Source organism: Lissotriton helveticus, chromosome 3_1 (assembly GCF_964261635.1).
Source record: "Lissotriton helveticus chromosome 3_1, aLisHel1.1, whole genome shotgun sequence".
In the NCBI taxonomy this organism is placed as follows: Eukaryota; Metazoa; Chordata; class Amphibia; order Caudata; family Salamandridae; genus Lissotriton; species Lissotriton helveticus.
The window spans coordinates 671,241,977-671,266,148 of NC_136061.1; the positions used below are offsets into that span (position 1 = coordinate 671,241,977).

General features: G+C 47.0%; 1 protein-coding gene across 1 annotated transcript in view; it reads right to left on the reverse strand.

Annotated features, from left to right (window-relative positions):
* Positions 1 to 24,172, reverse strand: part of PPT1 (palmitoyl-protein thioesterase 1) — a 148,625-nt gene that overhangs the window by 10,701 nt on the left and 113,752 nt on the right. Inside the window, exons 6-8 of the mRNA XM_078680800.1 lie at positions 14,458 to 14,548; positions 13,517 to 13,615; positions 9,022 to 9,093 (exon numbers count right to left, since the gene is read on the reverse strand). Of these exons, the coding sequence (XP_078536926.1) occupies positions 9,022 to 9,093; positions 13,517 to 13,615; positions 14,458 to 14,548 (262 nt within the window). The remainder of the gene's footprint in view (positions 1 to 9,021; positions 9,094 to 13,516; positions 13,616 to 14,457; positions 14,549 to 24,172) is intronic.

The following is a 24,172-nucleotide window of genomic DNA, read 5'->3' on the forward strand; positions in this document are numbered from 1 at the left end:
CAGATGTAAAAGGGCTTCCATTTGAAGTAAAGTCCTGTTCCAAATTAGGTTCCCCTAGCTTCTTTAAGTAGATATGGGTCCCGCACTCTACAACTTCTGCGTACCGTGTTACTATCTACTGATTCAGACACAGAATCCTGCTGCTTACCTGTGCCCATCAATCAGTGACTTGATGGGCGCAGTTCCAAGAACGGACATGCTGGCATGTATGCAAGACCTGACCACCAGAGCTCGAGTCGGGTACCACGCGGGTGGACGGCGTCCCCCCACTTATTTTACCGGGAGCTCGGTAACTGGAGCAAATTGAGCCACACATTCACTCTTTGGCCTCTCTGGGGCGAGATCGGAGCTCATTCAGCACGCTGCTAACGCGCTGTCTTTTCTGATGCAATCGCATCAAAGGGGTGAGCGAGAGAAGGCAATGAGTCTGATGGTGCAAGCCACCTTTCATGACATCACTTCCTGTTGTGACGTCAGCATCCCTCACTTCTTTTTTTAGGACTTGTGCAATGCTGACCACCATGGCTGCCTCGCCAGTATAGGAGTACTGAGAATCCTCCTATGAATGGCACATCTCATTCAAAGGATGATGAGGGAAACTATTGACAAATGTAATGATCATTAGCAAAGCCAATAGGTTTTGCATATGCGAGATTGACTGACTTTGTCAATGTTTGTTTACATGTTGCACAACAGCGCAGGCTGCTGTGCTATATGTCTCTAAACAGCGTGGGGTTTGGGTAGGGGTCAAGCTACTATAGGGGGTAGGAAGGGGTAATGAGAAACGGATGGCGGGAGAAGGGGAGTGGAAAATGAAGGGGGAGGATGAAAAAACAACAGAGAGCAGGAAACGGGAAGGAAGATGGAGGTGGGTTGGACACAATGGAAAGCAGGGGGAAGTATAAACTACAACAGAGCGGGACACAGAGGGCAGGAGGAGGATGAAACTCAATGGAGAGTGGGAGGAGGCTGGGGATAAGTAAAAAAGAATTGAGGGCGGGTTGCTACAACAGAACGCAGGGAGGAGGCTGGAAAAGAACAGAGAGCGGGATGTGGGTGAAAAAGAACAAGAGCAAGAGAAATGAGATAGGGGAGGAGAAGAGGAACTGCAAATACATTCACTATCTAAGAATGAATGTAAAAAAAAAAAAGAATATCAGCAAAGAAAGTAGAGGATGAAGACTTCAAGGGGGAGGTACATGATCCATGTTCCACAGAAAACCAAAAAATATACGAGGCAAGATGAAGAGACAGGAAATCACACGCAATAACCAACAGAAAGCAAAGAAAAGAGAGTGGTAAGCAAGCCAACAAATGGTAAGTAATGGCCGAGCTGTAAGCCCCTTTTAAGAATTCTTTTTTATTTACAAGAGAGTCCGCAAGCACAGAGCACGTGCTGTGCACGCGAAAGCTAAAAGGGCTTTTCCAAACCTATCAACAGTTTATGCTCCAGGCAAATCTTTATGAGAGCCTGGGAGTGCACTTTTAAAAAATATCTTCACTGTTGTTTCAGACTGGTGTAAGGAGGCTGTTTCCGAGCTGTTTATCTCCTGTTGGGTTGTTAGGTTTAGTTGTTCGTTGGCCAGCCCATTTTGGTTTTCATGGATCACTGGCTAATCACTAGCAGGCTATCTTTCTGGCAGCCACAGAAAGCCCTCCTACATGGCACTGGACAGAGTGGTTTGGCTGCCTGGTGACAACTCTTCGCCCTCATGATGATGGGCCTCCTCTGGTGTTGCATGCCAGGAGCTATGCATCCTTACACCATGCTCTGTCATGAGGCTGCGAGGGCAACTCACAAACTGCATCCTCGTGACTAACATTTACACTCAAATCTTACATCACGGACCCAGATCATTCCAATAACAAAACTATTTTGCTGTTACTTTGCCACTTTGAATGCATTATTGGGGATTGATCAAAACATGTTTTTTCACCATAAGTTCATTAAACATACATAGGGCTGAGGCCTACTCATATTTTGTTCAGGTTAGATGGTCTCACTGAGACTGTGCCCTTTAACTCTCCTGACATTCTTGGAGCAGTCACTTCCTTAAACTGCACTATGATCCCTCTCGCATACAGATTAACAACACTCCCAATAAAACCGGAGACATTCTCACAATATAGAATAGCCACAACACCCAAAATCACTTTTTTTTTATGAACATGAGCTCTAAACTGGCTCGGGGACAGGCAAAATATAGTAACCAGCAGAGCAATCCCAGAGATGTGCCCATACTAAATTGCCAATTGTAACTATTAGGGTTCAGCAGATCAATCAATTGGACTTTGGAAATGGCAATACCAATATGCAGCCTTGTGTTAGAATTTCTGGTGGATCAACAGCCTCTTTTAGAAGGTTTCTTCTCAATGACAGCCCTTACAACTGTGGCACCTCTGGATTCATAATAAACGTGGGAATTCTCATTTGTGATTGTGACAGTATGTTAGAACTTAAAATGTCTCATTTGTGGTGTACGTGCACTCCTAGTACTGGGACAACTCCACGGAGGTAGCTGTGTGCTTTACAAATGCCATGAATTAAATTAATGCATGCTGGGAGCCTCGATACCAAGCAGGCAGATAAGGATGAGTATATGGCTACCGTCTGCTCCTGGGATGAAGCGCTACTTCCAAGGTGCACTTGGTGTACAGACTGTAAGCTGATAGGTTGGCTCAGCGAGATAGACATTGTGTGTAACTTGTAGATCACAAGTTTGAATACTGGCAAGGTCAACTGAGTCTTTTATTCTTCTGATGCCACTAGATTAAGTACCATTTAACTGGGAAATAATACAGCCTATTAACAGTGATTAGAACAGCAAAGCAAGCTGTATGGAATACTATGTAAAAAAAAAAAGCAATTTTTGCAAATGGCAACATCTTGGTTTGGTAATGTTGCTTTGATAAAGAAGGGTAATTCCTGTGACAGTGGTGACCATGTCAGTTACAGAAAACGTCCATTTTCTAGAGCAAGAATAACTCTAGCAGACATCAGCATCTAGATCTTTGCACTCTCCTATGCATTAATTAGCAGGTCTAGCACAGGACCTGTGTTACATTTTTCTTTTAAAGAGGAATTGGTGGATTTTGCACTGTACACAACCTTGATTTTGCTGAATCCACAGCAAAAGGTTTCCTGTCCATTTTTCTATTACACAGATATCGTCTTCTTACAATAGATGTACAAAATATGAGTCTCTACTAGTATTAAGAGGAAGGGCATTAGTCACAAAATGACTGAGCTTAAAACACCCCTGGAAGAAAGGAGGCAGCCCACGGAGACTGAAAATATGAACAGCAATACCTCAAGTTTCACAAAAAACTCGAATTAAGAGCACTCATTCCAGTACTTGTCTTGGCCAGGAAGGTGTCAATCGGACCTGTTGGAAAGAAGGTTTGTGGCTGCCGGCTAAAGGTGTGACACATTCCACTGAGCACTTTGTAGCTACGAAGGCTGCAAGAACCACGGGACACCGGTCGGTGGACAGTGTCGGTATTCATACACAACAGTGGAGGCTCTTCTGCTAAGGCGGAGGAGCGTCGCTCCACTGCTATTTCAGCAGTGCAAAAAATAAAAATAAAATGATAATAACAGGACGTTTTCATTTTTTTTGGGGGGGAGGGGAGGAATTGGGGTGGGGCTGGGATCTGTGGTGTCAGAGCAGGGGAGGAGTGGTTTGCACTCCTCTAAGTGCACATGATGGTTTGACTGGCCAAACCGTCATGCGCACTTGGTATGCTCTCCAGTGCCTTTGGCAATGCTCTTCAGAATTTGCAAGATACTGTGTAGCATGAGCAAGAGAAACGTTAGCCATTAGTTTGCCAATGTGTTTTAGGCATGGTATCCACCAGCATGGCAGCTGTTCGGCATGGCTAAAGTGAGTTGAGTGGCACAGAGTGGCACAGATTGAAGAAAAGTGGTGAAGAGAGGAGTGGCGTAGAGTGAGTAGAGTGGAGTGGAGGCAAAAGTATATTCTCAGGGACCATGTTGATACCTGCTGCATATTGGAAAAGCAGATGCAGTGTGGTTGTTCGAGGATAATAGTGTTGTATACAAACTTTTGGGGCCGTGATGAAGGTTTTGGCTGAAAGGTTTTAAAATGTGAAAGATTAGTGTTGGGCTCACAAGGCGGTGTGCATACAGTTCAAATTGTGCCGGCTAGAGGTAGGCGAGCCACTATAAGCTCGAGTCCAGCTTGAACCATATGCCTGGCTTAGGCTCAGCTCAAGGTCCTCTTAAAAACACCCCCCTCCGTCCAAAACGAACCATGCTTTCATGTGACTTTTGCCAGCCACCCACCCTCTAACCTGTGCCAATAGTTAAAGACAAAACATTACCTTTTTATGTAAATAAGGAGAAAGACAGATACCCATATAGTGGCTGAATGACAATGCAAGACCACAAGGCCTGGGTTGTATCACCGCTTGACCAATTTGGGTGATCCTAGGCAAATATTGTATTTCACCATGGTCCCTTTGTCGTCATTATTGCATTCGTGAGCACTTTAAAGAATGTTCCCTACAAACACCTCTCTTGTCTCATTAAAATACACTAGACTGTTTCTCCATGTAAGCCAACTGACGTGCCATTTAATTTGCTAATAGCATTGTCGCTAGGTAGGTGGAGCGGTATGAATATGTTTAAGTTCATGTTTACATTTTTTAATTTTGAACAAACATAATATGTTGTTTGTTGCACGATATACGTGAAAAAATGTGAAGGCCAGTTTCCCAGAAGACTCTAAGAGCCAGCGAGACCGTTGGCTTTGCTCTCCCTTTTAATTTGCTGGCTCTGCAATCTCTAGTGCTGGAGAAGTGTGGCTCAAATGGTTAGAGTGGCAGACCCTGATGCAGAGGTCTGGCCTGGGACCAGGGTTCAATACCCGCCTTGGCGGGTCTTGGGCTCAATTTCCTCGGACCTGACAATTCTCGCCCCGGTGCCTATTCTAATCATGGGTCCCACTCTGCGACTCTGGGCAATAGCTTGCTTAATCTCCACAACGGCCCCAAAAGGGCTGGGATGCCTGGTTTCACCCTGGGAGTGGCCACTAACAGGGAAAACCAGGAAGGGTTCCTAAGCGGTATACGGACAGCGCCGGGACACTACCTCAGGGAAGTAGCTGTGCGCTCTATAAATACCGGTACATTTTAAACAAGGTGAGTGTATGAAGAGCAAATGTGCGTGCAGTTTGTGTAATCTGCATCTTCGAATGGTAATACATGAAATGTAAATGCCCATGCGCACACTCAGTTGAATCCATATGCAGGAGGAAGTTTCTGCAAGGTGGATGCACTGAATATACACTGTGTACTACGTGATCAAGGTAAACACAATTCCAGCATATACAGAACGGGCAGTGTGCCAGTGCTGATGAAATGCATATGGTCTGAAAATTGCAAAGTGTACACAGTGGCTGTAAGTTAGTACACTCTACAGTGGATTCTAAATTACGCTGAAATGGCAGGATGCAGTGGTGCATCAATGAGAATTGGCAAGATGAATGCCCTCATGGCACGTTAAACAATGAAGAGGGATTTGCACATAGCTTCTAACTGCATGTACAGACAGTGGGTGCACTGGGTATGTGATTGGTCGGCATAAATGAAGTGCTTGTGCAAAGACAGCACAAAAAGAAGATTCTGGGGCAGAGTTTCTACTGGGTGTGCACAGCTTATATAAACTGATTAGTAGTGCCCTACGGTTGTAGAGTGCATTTCATGCATGTGCAAGTACACAGTATCCATGCAATTCTTGCACAGGACATTGAACATGCAACGTACTTGTTTAGATTGAGTAGTCTGCACAGGTTTGTGTTGTGTAGTCTAGGCAATGAACAATTTGTGCATATGGTTCAGACTGCACACAGACGTATGTGCACAGGTCATAGTTAGAACATGAAGCTGATGCCCCTGTGTACAATTCGTGTACACGGGGTAGGTTGTACAGTACCTTGCGTTCAGTGTCTGGACATGGAGAACAATGCAAGGTTTACAGTATGTGGCAGGATAAAATTGGCAACTGCACTATCTACCTTAAGTAGAGAGATAGTCTACGCAGTTCATTGTACATTTTGGGAAGATTACATCTTGTGAGTTGCAGCCTACCTGTGCCCCAGATTGCAGTGAGCAGAGTCCAGGAAGTGGTAAGGAGGCAGACTAGTGCTGTCTCTTTATCATCTTATATTTTTCTTTTTAAATTTCTTTAACTGTTTTGCCTGTGGTTGTTACATGTTTAAGATTGTAGTTTTAACCGGTCAGTGATTGCATAATTGATCCCATGTTTTAGTGTTTAAACTTGTGTTTTTTCCTGCCTGTGACTGCTTACATTTAACCTGTTGAATTGTGGGATTTGCAGTCCAAACTCTGTAGTTTTTCAATCTCATTCCCCATGACTATCAGTTTTCCCATCTAAATGACTCCTTTGCTCTGTGCTAAGACCTGTATGTTAAGCAGTGCACCCCCAGCGACCATTTTGTGTTAACAAGTCAGTGAAACCAGCCCCTCCTCCACCCCCTGAGACAGCAGTAATCTGGTGTAAGCTGTATAAACTGTGTTTAATAGGGACTGTGCACTTCATTTTATGGCCAGGAGAGGGAGTAACATTTTATACAAATAGTATTGTTAGAGGACAAGTTTGTTGGGGCCTTACCTGCAGACCAGTCTGTCTCATAGATTTCTGAATAGAGGAGCAGCTTCCAACACCTTGGCCAGCAAACCTTGTCTGAGGTAGCTGGGATCTTATATAGTCTGATATTATTTGGTACATGTGTACACTGATTGGTGGTTGTATCTGATGTTTCTATTGGATTAGGGTTAGTGTCCTCATTGGTTGGGTATTTGAGGGTTCTGATTGATTTCTGGGTCTGTGATTCAATCAATGTAGGGTTGGGACTGGGGCTAGGGTTTCTATTGGAAGTAGGGACTAGGGCTTCCTGTGTTATTGGTTGTTGGGACTAGGGTGGGGCTACAGTTAGGCCTTTAATTAGAAGTAGCGATTAGGTCTTATGGTGTGATTGGTTGCTGGACTAGGTGTGGGACTAAGAGTAGGGTTAGGCTTTCTATTGGAAGTAGGGACTAGGGCTTCCTGTGCCAGTGGTTGCTTGGGCTAGGGCCTCTATTGGACGTAGAGATCAGTGTTTTTTAAACTGATTTGGTGCTTGGACTAGGGCTAAGATTGGCTGTAAGGTGCTTGTATCCTATTGGTTCTAGATTTTAGGGCTAGTGCTGTGATTGGATAGTGTTAGGGCTAGGGTTCCCACTGGCTGAAGGGGTCACCTGACTACTAGGGCTTTACACGGCCAAGGCTTATGGCGTCTCAGCCCGGGCGTCGAAGCTAAGGTTGGAGAGGACAAGGGTGAGTGCCTGTTTGAGCCTGTTCGTGACTGGTCGGGAACTGGGCCAGGAAGGCTGCCCATTATCCAATTCATTAATACCCACCCTATGTATTTGTCCCTCTATATATAAGCATTTATTTTCACTATATATATATGTATATATATATATATATATATATATATATATATATATATATATATATATATATACATACACGTGTGCCTTTATTTGTGTATTGCTTTGTATAATAATTATGTTGTTAGAAAAACAAAAGAAGAAAAAATATCTTTGGTCTATATGTACTTGCTTCCATAGTGCATCTATGTAACTCCATGTATTTGGATCTGTAGGTCTGTTACTGTTCTCCTGAAAAAGCATATCCAATGCACTACCCTATTTCTCATCCGCTACCTCTATCAATATCTTTGATCTGCATATACTTACTTCCTTTATGCATCTATATACTTTCAATGTACTTATGGATCTATATATTTATCACCTTCTTCTAATTTAACATTTCCAATGCACTACCCCATTTCTCAGCCTATGCTTCTCTCAATATATCTTCTAGCCCAACTTTCCGACTCATCTCAAACTTCTGTCTACTACTCTTTCCAATTCACTACCCTATCTCTCACCCTATACATCTACCATTATATCCTCCCACATCCACTCTCTCATTTATCCCAAACCCCATACCACTGCAATGTTCCCCAAAATAACCCTTTCTTGACTCTCTCCTACTCTGCCCCTCCTTGCATCACCTGACACCTCTTTTACTATACCGATCCCCCAAAACAAACCAGAAAAATCGAGCTCGCAGTGGCCCACCCAAATGCATCCTTAGCCCACCCAAATAAAAATTCCTGGAACCGGGCCTGAACTCATGTACCTCAACCAACTAACTACTTCTACATAGACCATTCTGCGCCCCACGCTTCGCCATCTATTCGGTCCGTCTGTAACCGCTTTGGAAAACTTAAACACGATCCCACATTAGTGACAGACGCGCGCTATATAAGTGTCAAACAAAATAACATTCATCAAAAATAACCTGTAACTCTCTGAAGAAGCCACGAATCACGGAGCTGTCGATTTCAAGACACAAAGTAGATAAAGACAAAGAAATGTAAACAGGGAAAGAGAATTATTTGAAATAATTGGATTCGACCACTAGAGGGCAAAGTTGCACAAAATATGTTAGTCTGTAACATTCAGGCTGCAAGAGTTCAGTGACAATATTCAGGGTCTCAGCGTGAACAAGATGCAAATAAATTCCGCAACTGAACTAACTCAAACACGAACATATGCCCAGGATTTTAACGAAAACAGAAGGCATCCTCAGTAAACTTTTACTTGAGTTCTCTGCAGGAGACCACCCTTATTGACTACCACAAACTCAGTGACCAACATACACTCGGGATCTCAGCGATGATCTGGTAATAAAGATCCCGCAGTGACTGTGGGGAATGCTCGCCCCACCCCCACCCGCCCCAGAGTGGACAATCACCATGGGCACACCTGTCCGCAGCGCAGCCTGTCCAAGCCTCCTCCCACACCAGCTTACAGGTGGCTATTGTTCTCCACACCCTGTGCCCAGGAAAACAAGTTTTGAAATGTCTTGAATAGCGATACATCACCCAGGCTTCAGTGCGCTGTCATTCGCAGTGGGACACTTGCCTCTGTGTACAGGGAGCTCTCCTGTAGAGTCATAATATCCTTGGCTTGTCCTGGTTTGTAGAAGCCGAACCACTGTAACGAAGAAACAAAAACACCGCTGAGGGACAGTCTACTATATATAGGAACTGCTCACAGCCTGTGTAGGTGTATGTAATGGCTAGGTTGAGGGGGGTTGGGGAGGGGGGTGATGATGGAGCCCGAGGGTCTCCTGGGAAGGCGCAGAGGTGGCTACATGGGCAGAGCTTTAAAGGCAGGTACTAATTAAACTGAGGTGGGGCATGATGATGCAAAAACATTTCTGCCACCTGTCCCGTATTCATTGTGCCCTTGTTAATAGTATCACGTATGCATAGATTCCAGGGGCGGCTGGTGACATTTGAAAGTGGTGGGGCGTAAACTAATTTGCATATTGCACCGCAGCGAGCGCAGCGAGCGAGCCCGAACCACCTTGCATCCATCCATACATCATTCATGCATCCACCCATCCATCCATCCACCCACCCACCCATCCATCCATCCACCAATTCTGCATCCATCCTGCATCCATCATTCATTCATGCATCCACCCATCCATCCAGCATCCATCATTCATTCATGCATTCACCCATCCATCCATCCTGCATCCATCATTCATTCATGCATCCACCCATCCATCCATCCTGCATCCATCATTCATTCATTCATGCATCCACCCATCCATGCATCCACCCATCCATCCATCCACCCATCCATCCTGCATCCATCCATCCATCATTCATTCATGCATCCATCCACCCATCCATCCACCTATCCTGCATCCATTCCTGCATCCATTCATGTGTCCACCCATCCATCCATCCTGCATCCATCATTCATTCATGCACCCATCCATCCACCCATCCAGCATCCATCATTCATTCAATCATGCATCCATTCATCCACCCATCCATCCACCCATCCATCATCCATCCTGCTTCCATTCCTGCATCCACCCACCCATCCATCCATCCATCATTCATTCATGCACCCATCCATCCACCCTGCATCCATCCTGCATCCATCATTCATTCATCCACCCATCCTGCATCCATCATTCATTCATGCATCCACCCATCCATTCATCCACCCATCATTCATCCATCATCCATCCATCCATCCACCCATCCTGCATCCATCATTCATTCATGCACCCATCCATCCACCCTGCATCCATCCTGCATCCATCATTCATTCATCTACCCATCCACCCATCCTGCATCCATCCTGCATCCATCATTCATTCATGCATCCACCCATCCATTCATCCACCCATCATTCATACTGCATCCATTCATGTGTCCACCCATCCACCCATCCATCCACCCATCCTGCATCCATCATTCATTCATGCACCCATCCATCCACCCATCCATCCTGCTTCCATCATTCATTCATGCACCCATCCATCCACCCATCCTGCATCCATCATTCATTCATGCATCCACCCATCCATTCATCCACCCATCATTCATCCATCATCCATCCATCCATCCACCCATCCTGCATCCATCATTCATTCATGCACCCATCCATCCACCCTGCATCCATCCTGCATCCATCCATCCATCATTCATTCATGCATCCATCCACCCATCCATCCACCCATCCTGCATCCATCCTGCATCCATCATTCATTCATGCATCCACCCATCCATTCATCCACCCATCATTCATCCATCATCCATCCATCCATCCACCCATCCTGCATCCATCATTCATTCATGCACCCATCCATCCACCCTGCATCCATCCTGCATCCATCATTCATTCATCTACCCATCCACCCATCCTGCATCTATCCTGCATCCATCATTCATTCATGCATCCACCCATCCATTCATCCACCCATCATTCATCCTGCATCCATTCATGCATCCACCCATCCTGCATCCATCATTCATGTATTTTTATGACCATATAACTTGCACACAGCTTGTCAGTGTTTAATACCAGTCTCGAACCTTGTACTCCAGCACCAATGATACATGATTAATATTAATTGTTTTTAAAAACATGTATTTATTCGACACCAATTTCACACCTTAGTCGGAACATCATTTTTATTTGTTTTTTAAAATATCTATTTATTTAACACCAAAGTAAGTCATGTATAAATTTTTATGGTTCGATAAGAGGCTCGAACCTGGTTTCCCAGCACCAAAGTCGGCCGTGCTATCCGTCAGGGGTTATGTAACCGGGCTATGTAGTGACCAGCCAATCCTGCGCCAGGATTGGCTGGGGGGGCACCATGACTCCTCGCCCAGTCGCCCTGTGTAACCCCGGGGGCTGCGGCCCGCCCCCTGGTCCTCTCTCTAAGGGGGAATTCACAAGAAAACGATCTGCGCATGCGCGGGCATGTTTGTGCCCAAAAATACACTTGCGCAGCTGCAGCAGCCCGATCCTCCCCCCCCCCCCTTGCGCACTCCGGGAAGGTCGGGTGTCTCCCGGTTTCCCGGCCGGCAGATAGCGCGATTTTTTAAAATAATTGTGTTTGGCTTCTAGTGACGACGTGGTGGGTCCATGGGGCTTAGTGGGGCTTCGCCCCTACGCCCCAATGGACGCACCGCGCCTGATAGATTCCCTCTACACACGTGGTACAGGACATTTATTGTCAATTAAGAAGATGCTGCTGTTACCCTCTGAAATGTGTGTGCAGCACACTGCATTTCTAAGGAGCAGGTCAAGATGCCCTGTCCTTTTTATGCAACCGGCGCTCTATGCAGGATGGCCTCCCGTGCAGGAGCTGTCGGAGGACAGGTGGCTCGTCTAGGAAGCGTAGCACTGCGGAGGATTCAGCGCGTGACCGTGGTCATGCACGCGCAGCGCGTCTCCTCCAACAGGTTTGTATTTTCGCGGGCGTGCCCACTGCCCACCATGTTCAGGGTAAACCTCGTTTCAGGAAGGGTTGGACTGGTAGTCAGGGACGGATTGGCAAGGCGGGCATTCGGGCATGGGCCGAAGGGCCGGTGCCTCAGTGCCCTCTGTGGGCCGTTTTTTTCTCCCCTGTCCCAGTCCACAGAGAGTGGACTAGGAAAGGGGAGAAAAAAAACGGCCCACAGAGTGCACGGAGACAGACGGAGGAAATGAAAGCAGCCTCGCTGTGCGGCCGGACAGCGATTGTCAGCTGTGGCCTCTCTTTCACCCCTGCCAAGCAATCAAGCTGAGGCTGGGCTGGGGAGGGGTGATTGTTTGCAAGAATCGGCCTCCCTGGGGGCCAGGTGTTTCTCAGGCCTTTGAGCCATTTTCACCTCGCCCCCCCTGGGGCCCATGCAGCCCAGAAACGGTGTTAGTCTTAACACCTCGCCCACAGCCCTTCACATTCAGGGCATAGTGGGCGAGGAAGAATGGGTCTTGCTGTGGGGGCCAGGTGATGTTTGGAATTTTTTTATTTTATTTATTTATTTATGCAATTTTATATAGCGCGGACTTTACCCGAAGGTGTCAGAGCGCTTCACACTAGGAACAGCAATAATACATAGAAAATTTACAAGTGGACAAATTACAAAAGCAAACGTTAAGTTACATGAATCAAAAGTGACAATAGTGAGCAACCAAAATACATGAGGTAGCAATCGGTACATTACAGGAGGAAAAAGTGATAAATGTGCAGGTTACAAAAGCGTACAAAGTACAAGTAGAGGTATAAAACTGCAATATATGGCAGACACTCAGGCACAAGAACAAACGTTACGTAGGCAATAGTGGCACTTGTGCAAGTATCTGTGAGAGGTAGCATACAGTGCGATACCAGAGAAAAGTGACGTGTGCAAGTTACAAAAGGGTACCATACACAGGTACAAGGGTAATACTACAGTAAATGGTAAACACTCAAACTGCCAGAACACACTGGGAAGGCACTTCCCATGCTCCGGCTTCACCTCAGCCTCCCCCCTGGCTACCTGACTATCGTAGATGACCCAGAAAGCTGTGTTTTGTGCTCCCCTGCCAGGACATTTTCCCGAGGCCTGGAGGGCTGATTAATTTACTAATTGCAGGGGCCTTACCTCTGTTCATGTGCTCCTGAGCTGAAGGTCTGGGGAGGGCTAAGTAGGTTAGTAATAGCAGGGGCTTTGCTGCTTTTCAGGTGCTCCTGTGTTGGAGGGCTGGAATAATTTTGTGACAGAAAGGGGCCTTGCTATTTTTTTTAGTTGCTCAGCATGTAGGCCATTGTCACCTTGGCCCTGTGTCCTGTGCAAGAACAGTATCCTCCCACTTTCATTCCTTGTCTGTGCAAATGGTGTTTCATGAAAGGGCACGCCCCTTGAATGTGGGCCACGCCCTTTAAATATGGGACACGCCCCTTAAATATGGGCCACGCCTCTTGAATGTGGGCCACTTTTTTCGTCAGTGCCCGGGCCGAATTGTGATCCCAATCCGACCCTGCTGGTAGTTCATGGTTTGGTGCAGGTTTGTATTTCCAATCGGGGACGCAGGCCACCCCACCCCCAACCACCCCTTTCCACTCTCCTGTAATCACCTCAGACTCTGGGGGGACCACCATGGAATCCTTCAGAAACTTCACCATCACAAACTTCTTGAGTGACATCAGGTTTTTCTTGTAGCTCTCGTTGGTGTGCTAGAGAAGAAACCACAGAATATTACGCCAGGAGCAGAAAATATGAGGACACATCTGCAGGAATCACAGGTATATCAGTCACTACAGCCTGTAGCTCTAAACCTACTCTGAGCCGGCACCACACAGGGGGGTAATTAGTGGCACCTCTATCGCTCACGTTATGCCAAGGCCTCACAGCACATGAACTCCATCAACCTCATCTGACACCGCACAGTGCAGCAAGTCCACCCTCCCAGAATGCACCAGACACCCAGTCTTGGGTGCTGCAATGGAGAGTAGGTTTATTCTCAGTGCCAGCCTCCAACTCTCAATCTATTCTTCAGGCAGGCACTCTCAGCAAATGCAGCTACAGCCTACATCTCCTTTGGCAGCTATTGGTCATTCCCCCACCCCCAGAGTGCCATCATCTAACCCCTGTCATGGAGCCCCCACAGAAGCAGCGGAGTCAAGATCAGTATCTGCATCTCTGACCCCATCTTTCCTCGCGCTTCCCCCAATCCTGGGGCCTTGTAGAAAGCAGCAGGGGCACTCAGCGCATGCATTTATCCTATCCTCATGGCTACACCCAAAGTACCTTAGATCACACAATCAGCATCAGCAAAGTCACTGCAAAAGGCAGTAGGGTGACCTGCTGTACATGCCCCTCTCACCTTATCTATTGGCCCGAGAGGAGGATAATCATCAGCGCCTGCCTCTTAGTATGATAAAGCCATAGTAGGCAACAGGTTAACCCCCAAGATCTGCATCTCAAAGACTATCCTGCCACAGATGTCATGCTCAGCAAGTCTCTCTGCCCACCCTGCTCCTGTTGAAGACTCTCTATTAGCACCTTCATGGCTTACCCTTTCCTGGTTGAGATCGGCCAAAAAGATGCTGTAGTTGCGATATTCCTCCTCATTCAGTGGGTCATGCCAATATTCTGCTTGCACCAGACTGAAAAAAAAGAGGTCAAAGATCAAGCAAGGCATCACTTCTAGGGTCTTGTGCTTGGGAAATGAGCAGGTGGAAACTAAAGTGTTACATCGTCCTTAACAGGCGAGAGTCTGCCACTTCAGGAGAATGTATCCATTCGGAAGAGACATGAGAGGTTTGAATGCAGAAAGGCAGTATCTCACACCCTTGGGCAAAAATCTTGTGCATGCTATGTAAGTGGAGCCCTATGATAAAGGAAAGAGAGGCAAGCGCTAACGAACCAATGAAGTGGCCAGAAGACACCATGAAATATGACCAGTCCAAGGAATGAATCAACAAAAGAACAGATACATTGTGTCAGCAGAGCAGAACCACGAAAAAAGCAAGAAGAAACAGAAGGTCCATCTCCGCTCACACATTTTAAGTTACGAGCCTCCCGCCCTCTCATCTTGGTGTTCTGTCTGCCTGCTAAACTGCTCCTCAAGCCACAGCTATCTCGTGGGGGGACGGCAGGAGGACCTACACTGCAGCAGTCCTGGAGAGGAAGTGATCCTAAAAGAACGTATTCCAACCTGAATAGCGATGCCAAATTCAAAACAGTCTTCAGTCGCATGTCTGCCTCTCCACTAAAAATGGAGAATCTGACCTGGTTTGCTCTGTAGCAACAGAAGCTGCACCTAAAATGTTCTCTGGAAAACCTTCTGCAGCTACCTGGAATGAGGCCTGTGCTATATTTAATACCTGAAAATGGATCCTCTCTGAACCAAACATAAGCAACCAAGACTGGTTTTAGCAGTGTGGGCTGGGCTGTTCACACTGTCCAGTCCTATGGCTGGTTTGCCTATGGCTGGGTCTAAACTGTGTTGTAGTGGGCAACAAAACAATGGTCTAGAATGCTATCCCGGGTGATTGCCAATGGTTAGACTATTTGCAAGCATTTCTCCCATCACTGTTTTGTGTTTTTGATGTAACGCTGTAAGCGGCCAAGGGTATGACCGAATGGAGCAGGACTATTTGCCTGGGTCTAATCTAAGGCGGCATAGTAGACACAAAAGCAATGAGTTGGAATGCTTCCCTGAGCGATTGACAGTGACTATTTGCAAGAATTCCCCTCCCATCACTTTTTGTATCTTTTTTCCGTCGACTTAACAGCTGCCTCACGTTTGGCAATAAACAGAAACAACAAGTTCAAATTGCTACAGGAGGTGATGGGTTTGTGTGAAGTACTGTATAACAGCAGCAGGATATCAAAGAGAGCATTTACTCAAAAAAGCTTCTTTATGTAAAACACATCACAAATTATAAATATATTAATACTGGGTTTCAATTGCACTAACAATTTAAAACCACGTAGGAGTCAAATGAAACAAGCACTGGCAAAGCCAATAGGTTTTGCAATTTCAATGTTGCTACATTACCAGACTTTTGGCTTTGCTGATGCAGTTTCTAAATCAGTAAAAAGAAAACACAGTGCTTCTTTACCGATGTGGAACATCTCTGGCAAAAAAAAGCATTATGGCGTAAACAGGCAAATGTGTCATCACGTATATGTAAGTATGCACGGTTACAGCAGGCCCAGCGTGATGAACAATGTGTGCGTATGCACACATCAGGATGTAGAAACCACTTTGCTTGGTGGCAAATTGCAGCTGTTGAGCCCCGCCATAAAAGAAAGAAAGCAAGTATTGGCATAGCCAATAGGCCTCGCCTTTGGGACCTTATAAGTGTTTTTCCATGCAACACCTGATGATGTTGCACCAAGGATATTGTGCTGGATAACTAAACACTTCTAAGGTCCCAAATACGAGACCTATTGGCTATGCCAATGCTTGTTTCCTTCTACACTGTAGTCCCTTTAAGGTTTGAGGTCATTAAAAATAGGACTACATCACACTTAATGGATAGTCACAAGGCGTAAAAGCAAACAGCTCAAGATCATCTATGGTATGAGATGCTCAGTTAATTGTAACTGTATTTATATAGCGCCTACTACCCCTGATGAGGTGTCGAAGCGCTTTTCGGTGAGTAGTACGCTACTCAAGAACCCAAAAAGGATTAGGACAAAAATTTATTTTAAAAAGGGGTCTGAGGGGGAGGAGCTACGCTACGATCCAAGATGGCTGCTTAAGCTCCCGGCTCCGTCGACCTTCGCCGGCAGCTCGCATATCCTGTAATTTATCCTTTACCTACGCCGGACTCCCGTGTGTATGAAGCTCGCCTGATACCGGTGGTGCAATCCCGGACTCCCTAACATACTGGGTGGTGGAGTTATGTCGTGTTCCGTTTTCGGCCTACTCCAGGGCTGAAGCCGGGACCTCGATTTCTAGCCCATCCGGGCTGGGATTGATCAACAGCGGCTGTGGAACCGGTGTTTCGTCCGGTCTTCCGTACTCGGATCTTTTTCTGCATCTCCGATCTGCAATCCAGTTACCAGCTGGCACTGAGGACTCGGTCTCGTGACACAGGGTGTGCATCGTGCGCCGCGGTCGGGGGCGCTCGCCCGGAGACCCTGCTGGGGACGGCGGTGTTGAAGGGGGGGCCCCCGCGGTCGGCGAAGATGTCGTGATCACCAGCTGAGGGAGTGCCTGCTGTTGCCATCGGCTTCGTGTGTGCCTGGAGCCTCGGAAGTGAGTCTGGGGCTCGAGTCCTGCCTCGTCTCTTTGGGGGGGGAGATGGAGAGGACAGATGGCGCACCATCGTTCAGGTCCGTGATGGCCGCCATTGGGGCGCTCCACTCCCAATTCACAGTCACATATGACCGAATGTCAGAAACGCTGGGAAATATCTGCTTGCGACCGGACGATGATGCTGCGACACATGATCAGCATTCTGTGGTTCCAGTGGAAGATTTGGCCTACTGTTCTGAGGTTCCCGCGCGGCAGCCTAACTCAGCTCACGTCGATGATTTTGGCCTCGTGAATGTTGCACCTAAGACCGTAGTTAGCTTTCCCGGTATGACTCCTGCTCGGCGAAACATCGTTGCCGAAGGTTTTGATCGCCAAGAACAGCTCTTTAGTGACCGTCGGAGAGGTCTGCTTATCTCCTTCATCTTTCCCCATTGGTCCTGTGGATACCGCCATCTTGTATCCTGTCCTCGGTCCGATTCAGCTGCTTCGAACTGCTATGGACGTTTCGATTACCACATGAATACTGTGGCTTGGGTGGCATGGATTTTCATAAAGAATCGCACTGGTCAGGGCTGACTTCATCTTATATCCTGCCCTAGATCCGATGCCACTGTTTTGTACTGTCTGGGACGCTTCGCTTTCTGCGAGATTGCTGGCTTTGGCGACGTAGATTATCGTGAAGAACCGAACTGTCATGGTTGTCTTTGACTTTTGGGGTTAGCTACGCTTTGTGATCTATGCCGGGATTGTACTGTGTATCTCACTGGGAGTCGGGTGGTTTTGGTTGAGGTCCTCCCCATATTGGTGCTTAATAATTGCTTTTAATGATGGACAATATGTTTTGGGGAGGTCGCTAATGGCGGGGGGTATAGGTGGCCGGGAGTATGTTTGTTCTTCTCCTCCTCCGCTTTCTTTATTTCCCTTTTTTGGGGTGTTCCGGGGCGACAGGCACGCTGTTAGTGGGGTAGGCCGTAGCCATTACGGGGGTGCAGGGTGGCGGGTGTTGGGGGGGTTTGTTATTTTAGTTTGTTTTGTTCTATGGTCCCCTTTCTTTCTTTCCTCTTTCTTTGGGTAGGGTTTTTCCTCCCTTACAGTAGGGTTGGCTGTCTCTCCTTATCTTTTTTCTTTCTCTGTTTGGCGTCTATACTTGCCTATACCTTACTGTCTCCGGAGGGTGGGTTTTAGGGAGGGTGTGCTCGCTAATCGCTTGCTATTACATTGTCTTTTATTCCTCGTCAGCCTCGGCGAGCATAGTGTGCCCAAGGTTCATATTGCTCATCACCTGAACTTGTTTGCACTGCGGGGTACCTCCCCCCCATCTCTTCTTAACTTCATGTTATGGTGTGACGCCACCGATAGTACAGCCACTCTGCTTCTTTATAACTTTAAAATTAAACCTTTGATATCCTTCTGCGTCGAGACATATACAATCACATGCTGTATATGTATTGTCGATATTATCTGGTCGTATGTACGTGCATGACTCCTGATCTGATTCCTGTGTTTGCGGCCGGCCTCTGTGGTTGTAGGCCTGCGCTTGTCATACTTTGATTAACTCAATAAAGGTTTAAAAAAAAAAAAAAAAAAGGGGTCTGAGAAAGTGCCTGAACAAGAAGATAGAATGTGAGGAGCTACCCCTGGACATGATCACACTAGACATAAGGATCAATGTCAATGTGTTGTGAGAGTGCACGTTATTTTGAAAACCACATTTCTGCCACTCATTTCTCTGCATTTTCTTAGCACAATAAACCTTCAAAAGTCAGAAAAAGAAAGATGCATACATACAATGAAAGGCACACAAACATGAGACAAGGTTGCAGATTAGAAACCTGAGTACGGAGTTAATTTCTCAATAGAGAACTAAACTGAATACATTCAACCACTGATTTTACAGACAAGGAAATATAATGCCATAGTTTTATCGGTACCCGTCGGACATCATAATATCAAATGCTTGCCCTCAGAGTTCTCGCCGCCCCAAGGAGTTCTGTTGGTGCTATTTCCAGACCTTTTGTTAAATAAAAGAATACACCCCACTACTGTAGACTCAGCATGCCCTCCGAAGCTCATGACCGCCTAATGACTCCTCAAAGTTATGTGGAAAAAGTGGAGCGCGCATTTCACTTTAACCAGATCAATCCTACGCTTTGGCTGATTACATGAAATTTGCCATATGGACACAGGTGGCTTGATTCACCGGGCATAAATAGACGTCGGCAATTCAAAGTCTCAGAAAACGAGCTGGAAAACTACTGTTGATAGTGGTTTTCCGGCTCGTTTTCCCATTCCATTGTGTGATATCGGTTCTTCGTTGGGAGACCGATTGATGGGGGGGCAATATCGAGCCACACGGTGGCATCGTGTGACCTGGCAGTTATGCACTGAATGCAGCATTTTGTGAGTTGGCAGTTATGCACTGAAAGTGGCGTCGTGTGAGTTGGCAGTTATGCAGTGAATACAATACAGTTACCTCCTTTACTGACAAACAGATCACACTCCTTCACCAGCACCAGTAACCCCCCACCCTGCACAGTATTTTGCAACACAATACACAAAACACCTCTTCACCCTCCGTCTCCCAGGCAGACACGATACCGCTAAGGATAAAAACTGAACCGGACAAACTATAAAAGAAAGACAATTTCTTGCATCGTCATTACCTATGTACTACCAATTGAATATTGGTCTCGGGTGTAGCAGTAAAAGCAGTAACGTGACCTATTCGAAGCCGCGCGCCGCCTGTGTGTCTCGTGCAGGCTGAGGGGGTAGCAGCATGGAAGGCTTCGCCCGGGGGCTCAGGATCAACATGCCTCTCCACCAAAGCGCCCTGGCTACTGTGGGCAGGTTTCTGTTCAGGCTAGTGACGTCTGATTGTAAAACCGAAACTGCATCAGCGAGTCAGGACCGCACTCTTTCTCCGAGAAAAATATTGGATTTGTGTTTCATGCTTTGAGTTTGGAACGGAGAAGCTAGCTGGGCACGAGTTTATAACAAGCACGTGAGTGGTGAGCACGCACGATAATTCATAACAGATGTGGCCCGTGTGGGTAACCGCAAGCAATAGGCCGTGGGCGGAGCGAAGGTGGGACATGCACCACCTTTGCCCAATGGCGTGCTGTCTTTCTTAGAAAGATGCACGCAAAGCCCAATAGCCTGTGCGAAAAACAAAAACACACGCACGAGCGTGGTGAGCTTGGTGAGCTTTTTGAAGCCCCTTACGAAAAGTCTCGCAAGCAGCGCATGCGAGCTGCTTTAGGCTCGACCTAAAAATACTGGAAAGGGAGAGCAGAGGTGGAGAGCAGGAATTAGGGTGAGGGCGAATTAAGTTGCAGGATAAGCAGGGGGTCAAAGAAGGGGACGGATTTGAGGGTGTATGAATTAAATAAAAATAGCAGGAGGGGAGAGGGTAGCAATATATGAGCGGAGAGAGGGAGGGGACAGAACTGACCCCCCACACGTGGCACGAGTCTCTTCCATTTCTTGTTCATCCATTGTAATTGATTCAGAAAAGGGGGTGGTGATGAACAGAGTGCCTGAATTAAGCAGACCACTCTTACCCAGTCCAAAGATCAGGGCTTGATCCATCACCGTTTTTTAGCTCACTGCACCATCCCAGCTCAGAACTTGGCTATATGCAAATTAGTCTGTTCCTGTCCCAGTGCATGATGGGAACAGGGCAAACCAAACTACCAAGCCAATTCTTATACTGGGAAGGAAACAAGCTTCCGGGGACCGGTTTCTGCCATTTCAGGCGTCGTCGGCCCGGCTTGCTTGAATCCTGATGGTGCAATGAGCAAGGGACTCACATCTGAGTATACCCTTCCACGCTTATGGTGGACAAAATGATTCAGAAAAGGGGGTGGTGATGAACAGAGTGCCTGAATTAAGCAGACCACTCTTACCCAGTCCAAAGATCAGGGCTTGATCCATCACCGTTTTTTAGCTCACTGCACCATCCCAGCTCAGAACTTGGCTATATGCAAATTAGTCTGTTCCTGTCCCAGTGCATGATGGGAACAGGGCAAACCAAACTACCAAGCCAATTCTTATACTGGGAAGGAAACAAGCTTCCGGGGACCGGTTTCTGCCATTTCAGGCGTCGTCGGCCCGGCTTGCTTGAATCCTGATGGTGCAATGAGCAAGGGACTCACATCTGAGTATACCCTTCCACGCTTATGGTGGACAAAATGATTCAGAAAAGGGGGTGGTGATGAACAGAGTGCCTGAATTAAGCAGACCACTCTTACCCAGTCCAAAGATCAGGGCTTGATCCATCACCGTTTTTTAGCTCACTGCACCATCCCAGCTCAGAACTTGGCTATATGCAAATTAGTCTGTTCCTGTCCCAGTGCATGATGGGAACAGGGCAAACCAAACTACCAAGCCAATTCTTATACTGGGAAGGAAACAAGCTTCCGGGGACCGGTTTCTGCCATTTCAGGCGTCGTCGGCCCGGCTTGCTTGAATCCTGATGGTGCAATGAGCAAGGGACTCACATCTGAGTATACCCTTCCACGCTTATGGTGGACAAAATGATTCAGAAACGGGGGTGGTGATGAACAGAGTGCCTGAATTAAGCAGACCACTCTTACCCAGTCCAAAGATCAGGGCTTGATCCATCACCGTTTTTTAGCTCACTGCACCATCCCAGCTCAGAACTTGGCTATATGCAAATTAGTCTGTTCCTGTCCCAGTGCATGATGGGAACAGGGCAAACCAAACTACCAAGCCAATTCTTATACTGGGAAGGAAACAAGCTTCCGGGGACCGGTTTCTGCCATTTCAGGCGTCGTCGGCCCGGCTTGCTTGAATCCTGATGGTGCAATGAGCAAGGGACTCACATCTGAGTATACCCTTCCACGCTTATGGTGGACAAAATGATTCAGAAAAGGGGGTGGTGATGAACAGAGTGCCTGAATTAAGCAGACCACTCTTACCCAGTCCAAAGATCAGGGCTTGATCCATCACCGTTTTTTAGCTCACTGCACCATCCCAGCTCAGAACTTGGCTATATGCAAATTAGTCTGTTCCTGTCCCAGTGCATGATGGGAACAGGGCAAACCAAACTACCAAGCCAATTCTTATACTGGGAAGGAAACAAGCTTCCGGGGACCGGTTTCTGCCATTTCAGGCGTCGTCGGCCTGGCTTGCTTGAATCCTGATGGTGCAATGAGCAAGGGACTCACATCTGAGTATACCCTTCCACGCTTATGGTGGACAAAATGATTCAGAAAAGGGGGTGGTGATGAACAGAGTGCCTGAATTAAGCAGACCACTCTTACCCAGTCCAAAGATCAGGGCTTGATCCATCACCGTTTTTTAGCTCACTGCACCATCCCAGCTCAGAACTTGGCTATATGCAAATTAGTCTGTTCCTGTCCCAGTGCATGATGGGAACAGGGCAAACCAAACTACCAAGCCAATTCTTATACTGGGAAGGAAACAAGCTTCCGGGGACCGGTTTCTGCCATTTCAGGCGTCGTCGGCCCGGCTTGCTTGAATCCTGATGGTGCAATGAGCAAGGGACTCACATCTGAGTATACCCTTCCACGCTTATGGTGGACAAAATGATTCAGAAAAGGGGGTGGTGATGAACAGAGTGCCTGAATTAAGCAGACCACTCTTACCCAGTCCAAAGATCAGGGCTTGATCCATCACCGTTTTTTAGCTCACTGCACCATCCCAGCTCAGAACTTGGCTATATGCAAATTAGTCTGTTCCTGTCCCAGTGCATGATGGGAACAGGGCAAACCAAACTACCAAGCCAATTCTTATACTGGGAAGGAAACAAGCTTCCGGGGACCGGTTTATGCCATTTCAGGCGTCGTCGGCCCGGCTTGCTTGAATCCTGATGGTGCAATGAGCAAGGGACTCACATCTGAGTATACCCTTCCACGCTTATGGTGGACAAAATGATTCAGAAAAGGGGGTGGTGATGAACAGAGTGCCTGAATTAAGCAGACCACTCTTACCCAGTCCAAAGATCAGGGCTTGATCCATCACCGTTTTTTAGCTCACTGCACCATCCCAGCTCAGAACTTGGCTATATGTAAATTAGTCTGTTCCTGTCCCAGTGCATGATGGGAACAGGGCAAACCAAACTACCAAGCCAATTCTTATACTGGGAAGGAAACAAGCTTCCGGGGACCGGTTTCTGCCATTTCAGGCGTCGTCGGCCCGGCTTGCTTGAATCCTGATGGTGCAATGAGCAAGGGACTCACATCTGAGTATACCCTTCCACGCTTATGGTGGACAAAATGATTCAGAAAAGGGGGTGGTGATGAACAGAGTGCCTGAATTAAGCAGACCACTCTTACCCAGTCCAAAGATCAGGGCTTGATCCATCACCGTTTTTTAGCTCACTGCACCATCCCAGCTCAGACTTTGGCTATATGCAAATTAGTCTGTTCCTAAGATGCACGCAAAGCCCAATAGCCTGTGCGAAAAACAAAAACACACGCACGAGCGTGGTGAGCTTGGTGAGCTTTTTGAAGCCCCTTACGAAAAGTCTCGCAAGCAGCGCATGCGAGCTGCTTTAGGCTCGACCTAAAAATACTGGAAAGGGAGAGCAGAGGTGGAGAGCAGGAATTAGGGTGAGGGCGAATTAAGTTGCAGGATAAGCAGGGGGTCAAAGAAGGGGACGGATTTGAGGGTGTATGAATTAAATAAAAATAGCAGGAGGGGAGAGGGTAGCAATATATGAGCGGAGAGAGGGAGGGGACAGAACTGACCCCCCACACGTGGCACGAGTCTCTTCCATTTCTTGTTCATCCATTGTAATTGCCCAACACTCCGATATTCTTATGTTCTGATGGGCAGCAGTAATTATATTGTAGCATTTGTTTAGCGGTTACTACCCCTATCTGGTGCGCCGAAACACTTACAAACATAATTTTAAACAAGCATCTGAAACTTAGACAAAGGCATCCCACAGGGCTACAGTAAAATGTGCCGCCTTGGAACGCACAAAGTTGTGACAACAAGGATACTGATCTTATGTGACGTGACGTGAGAC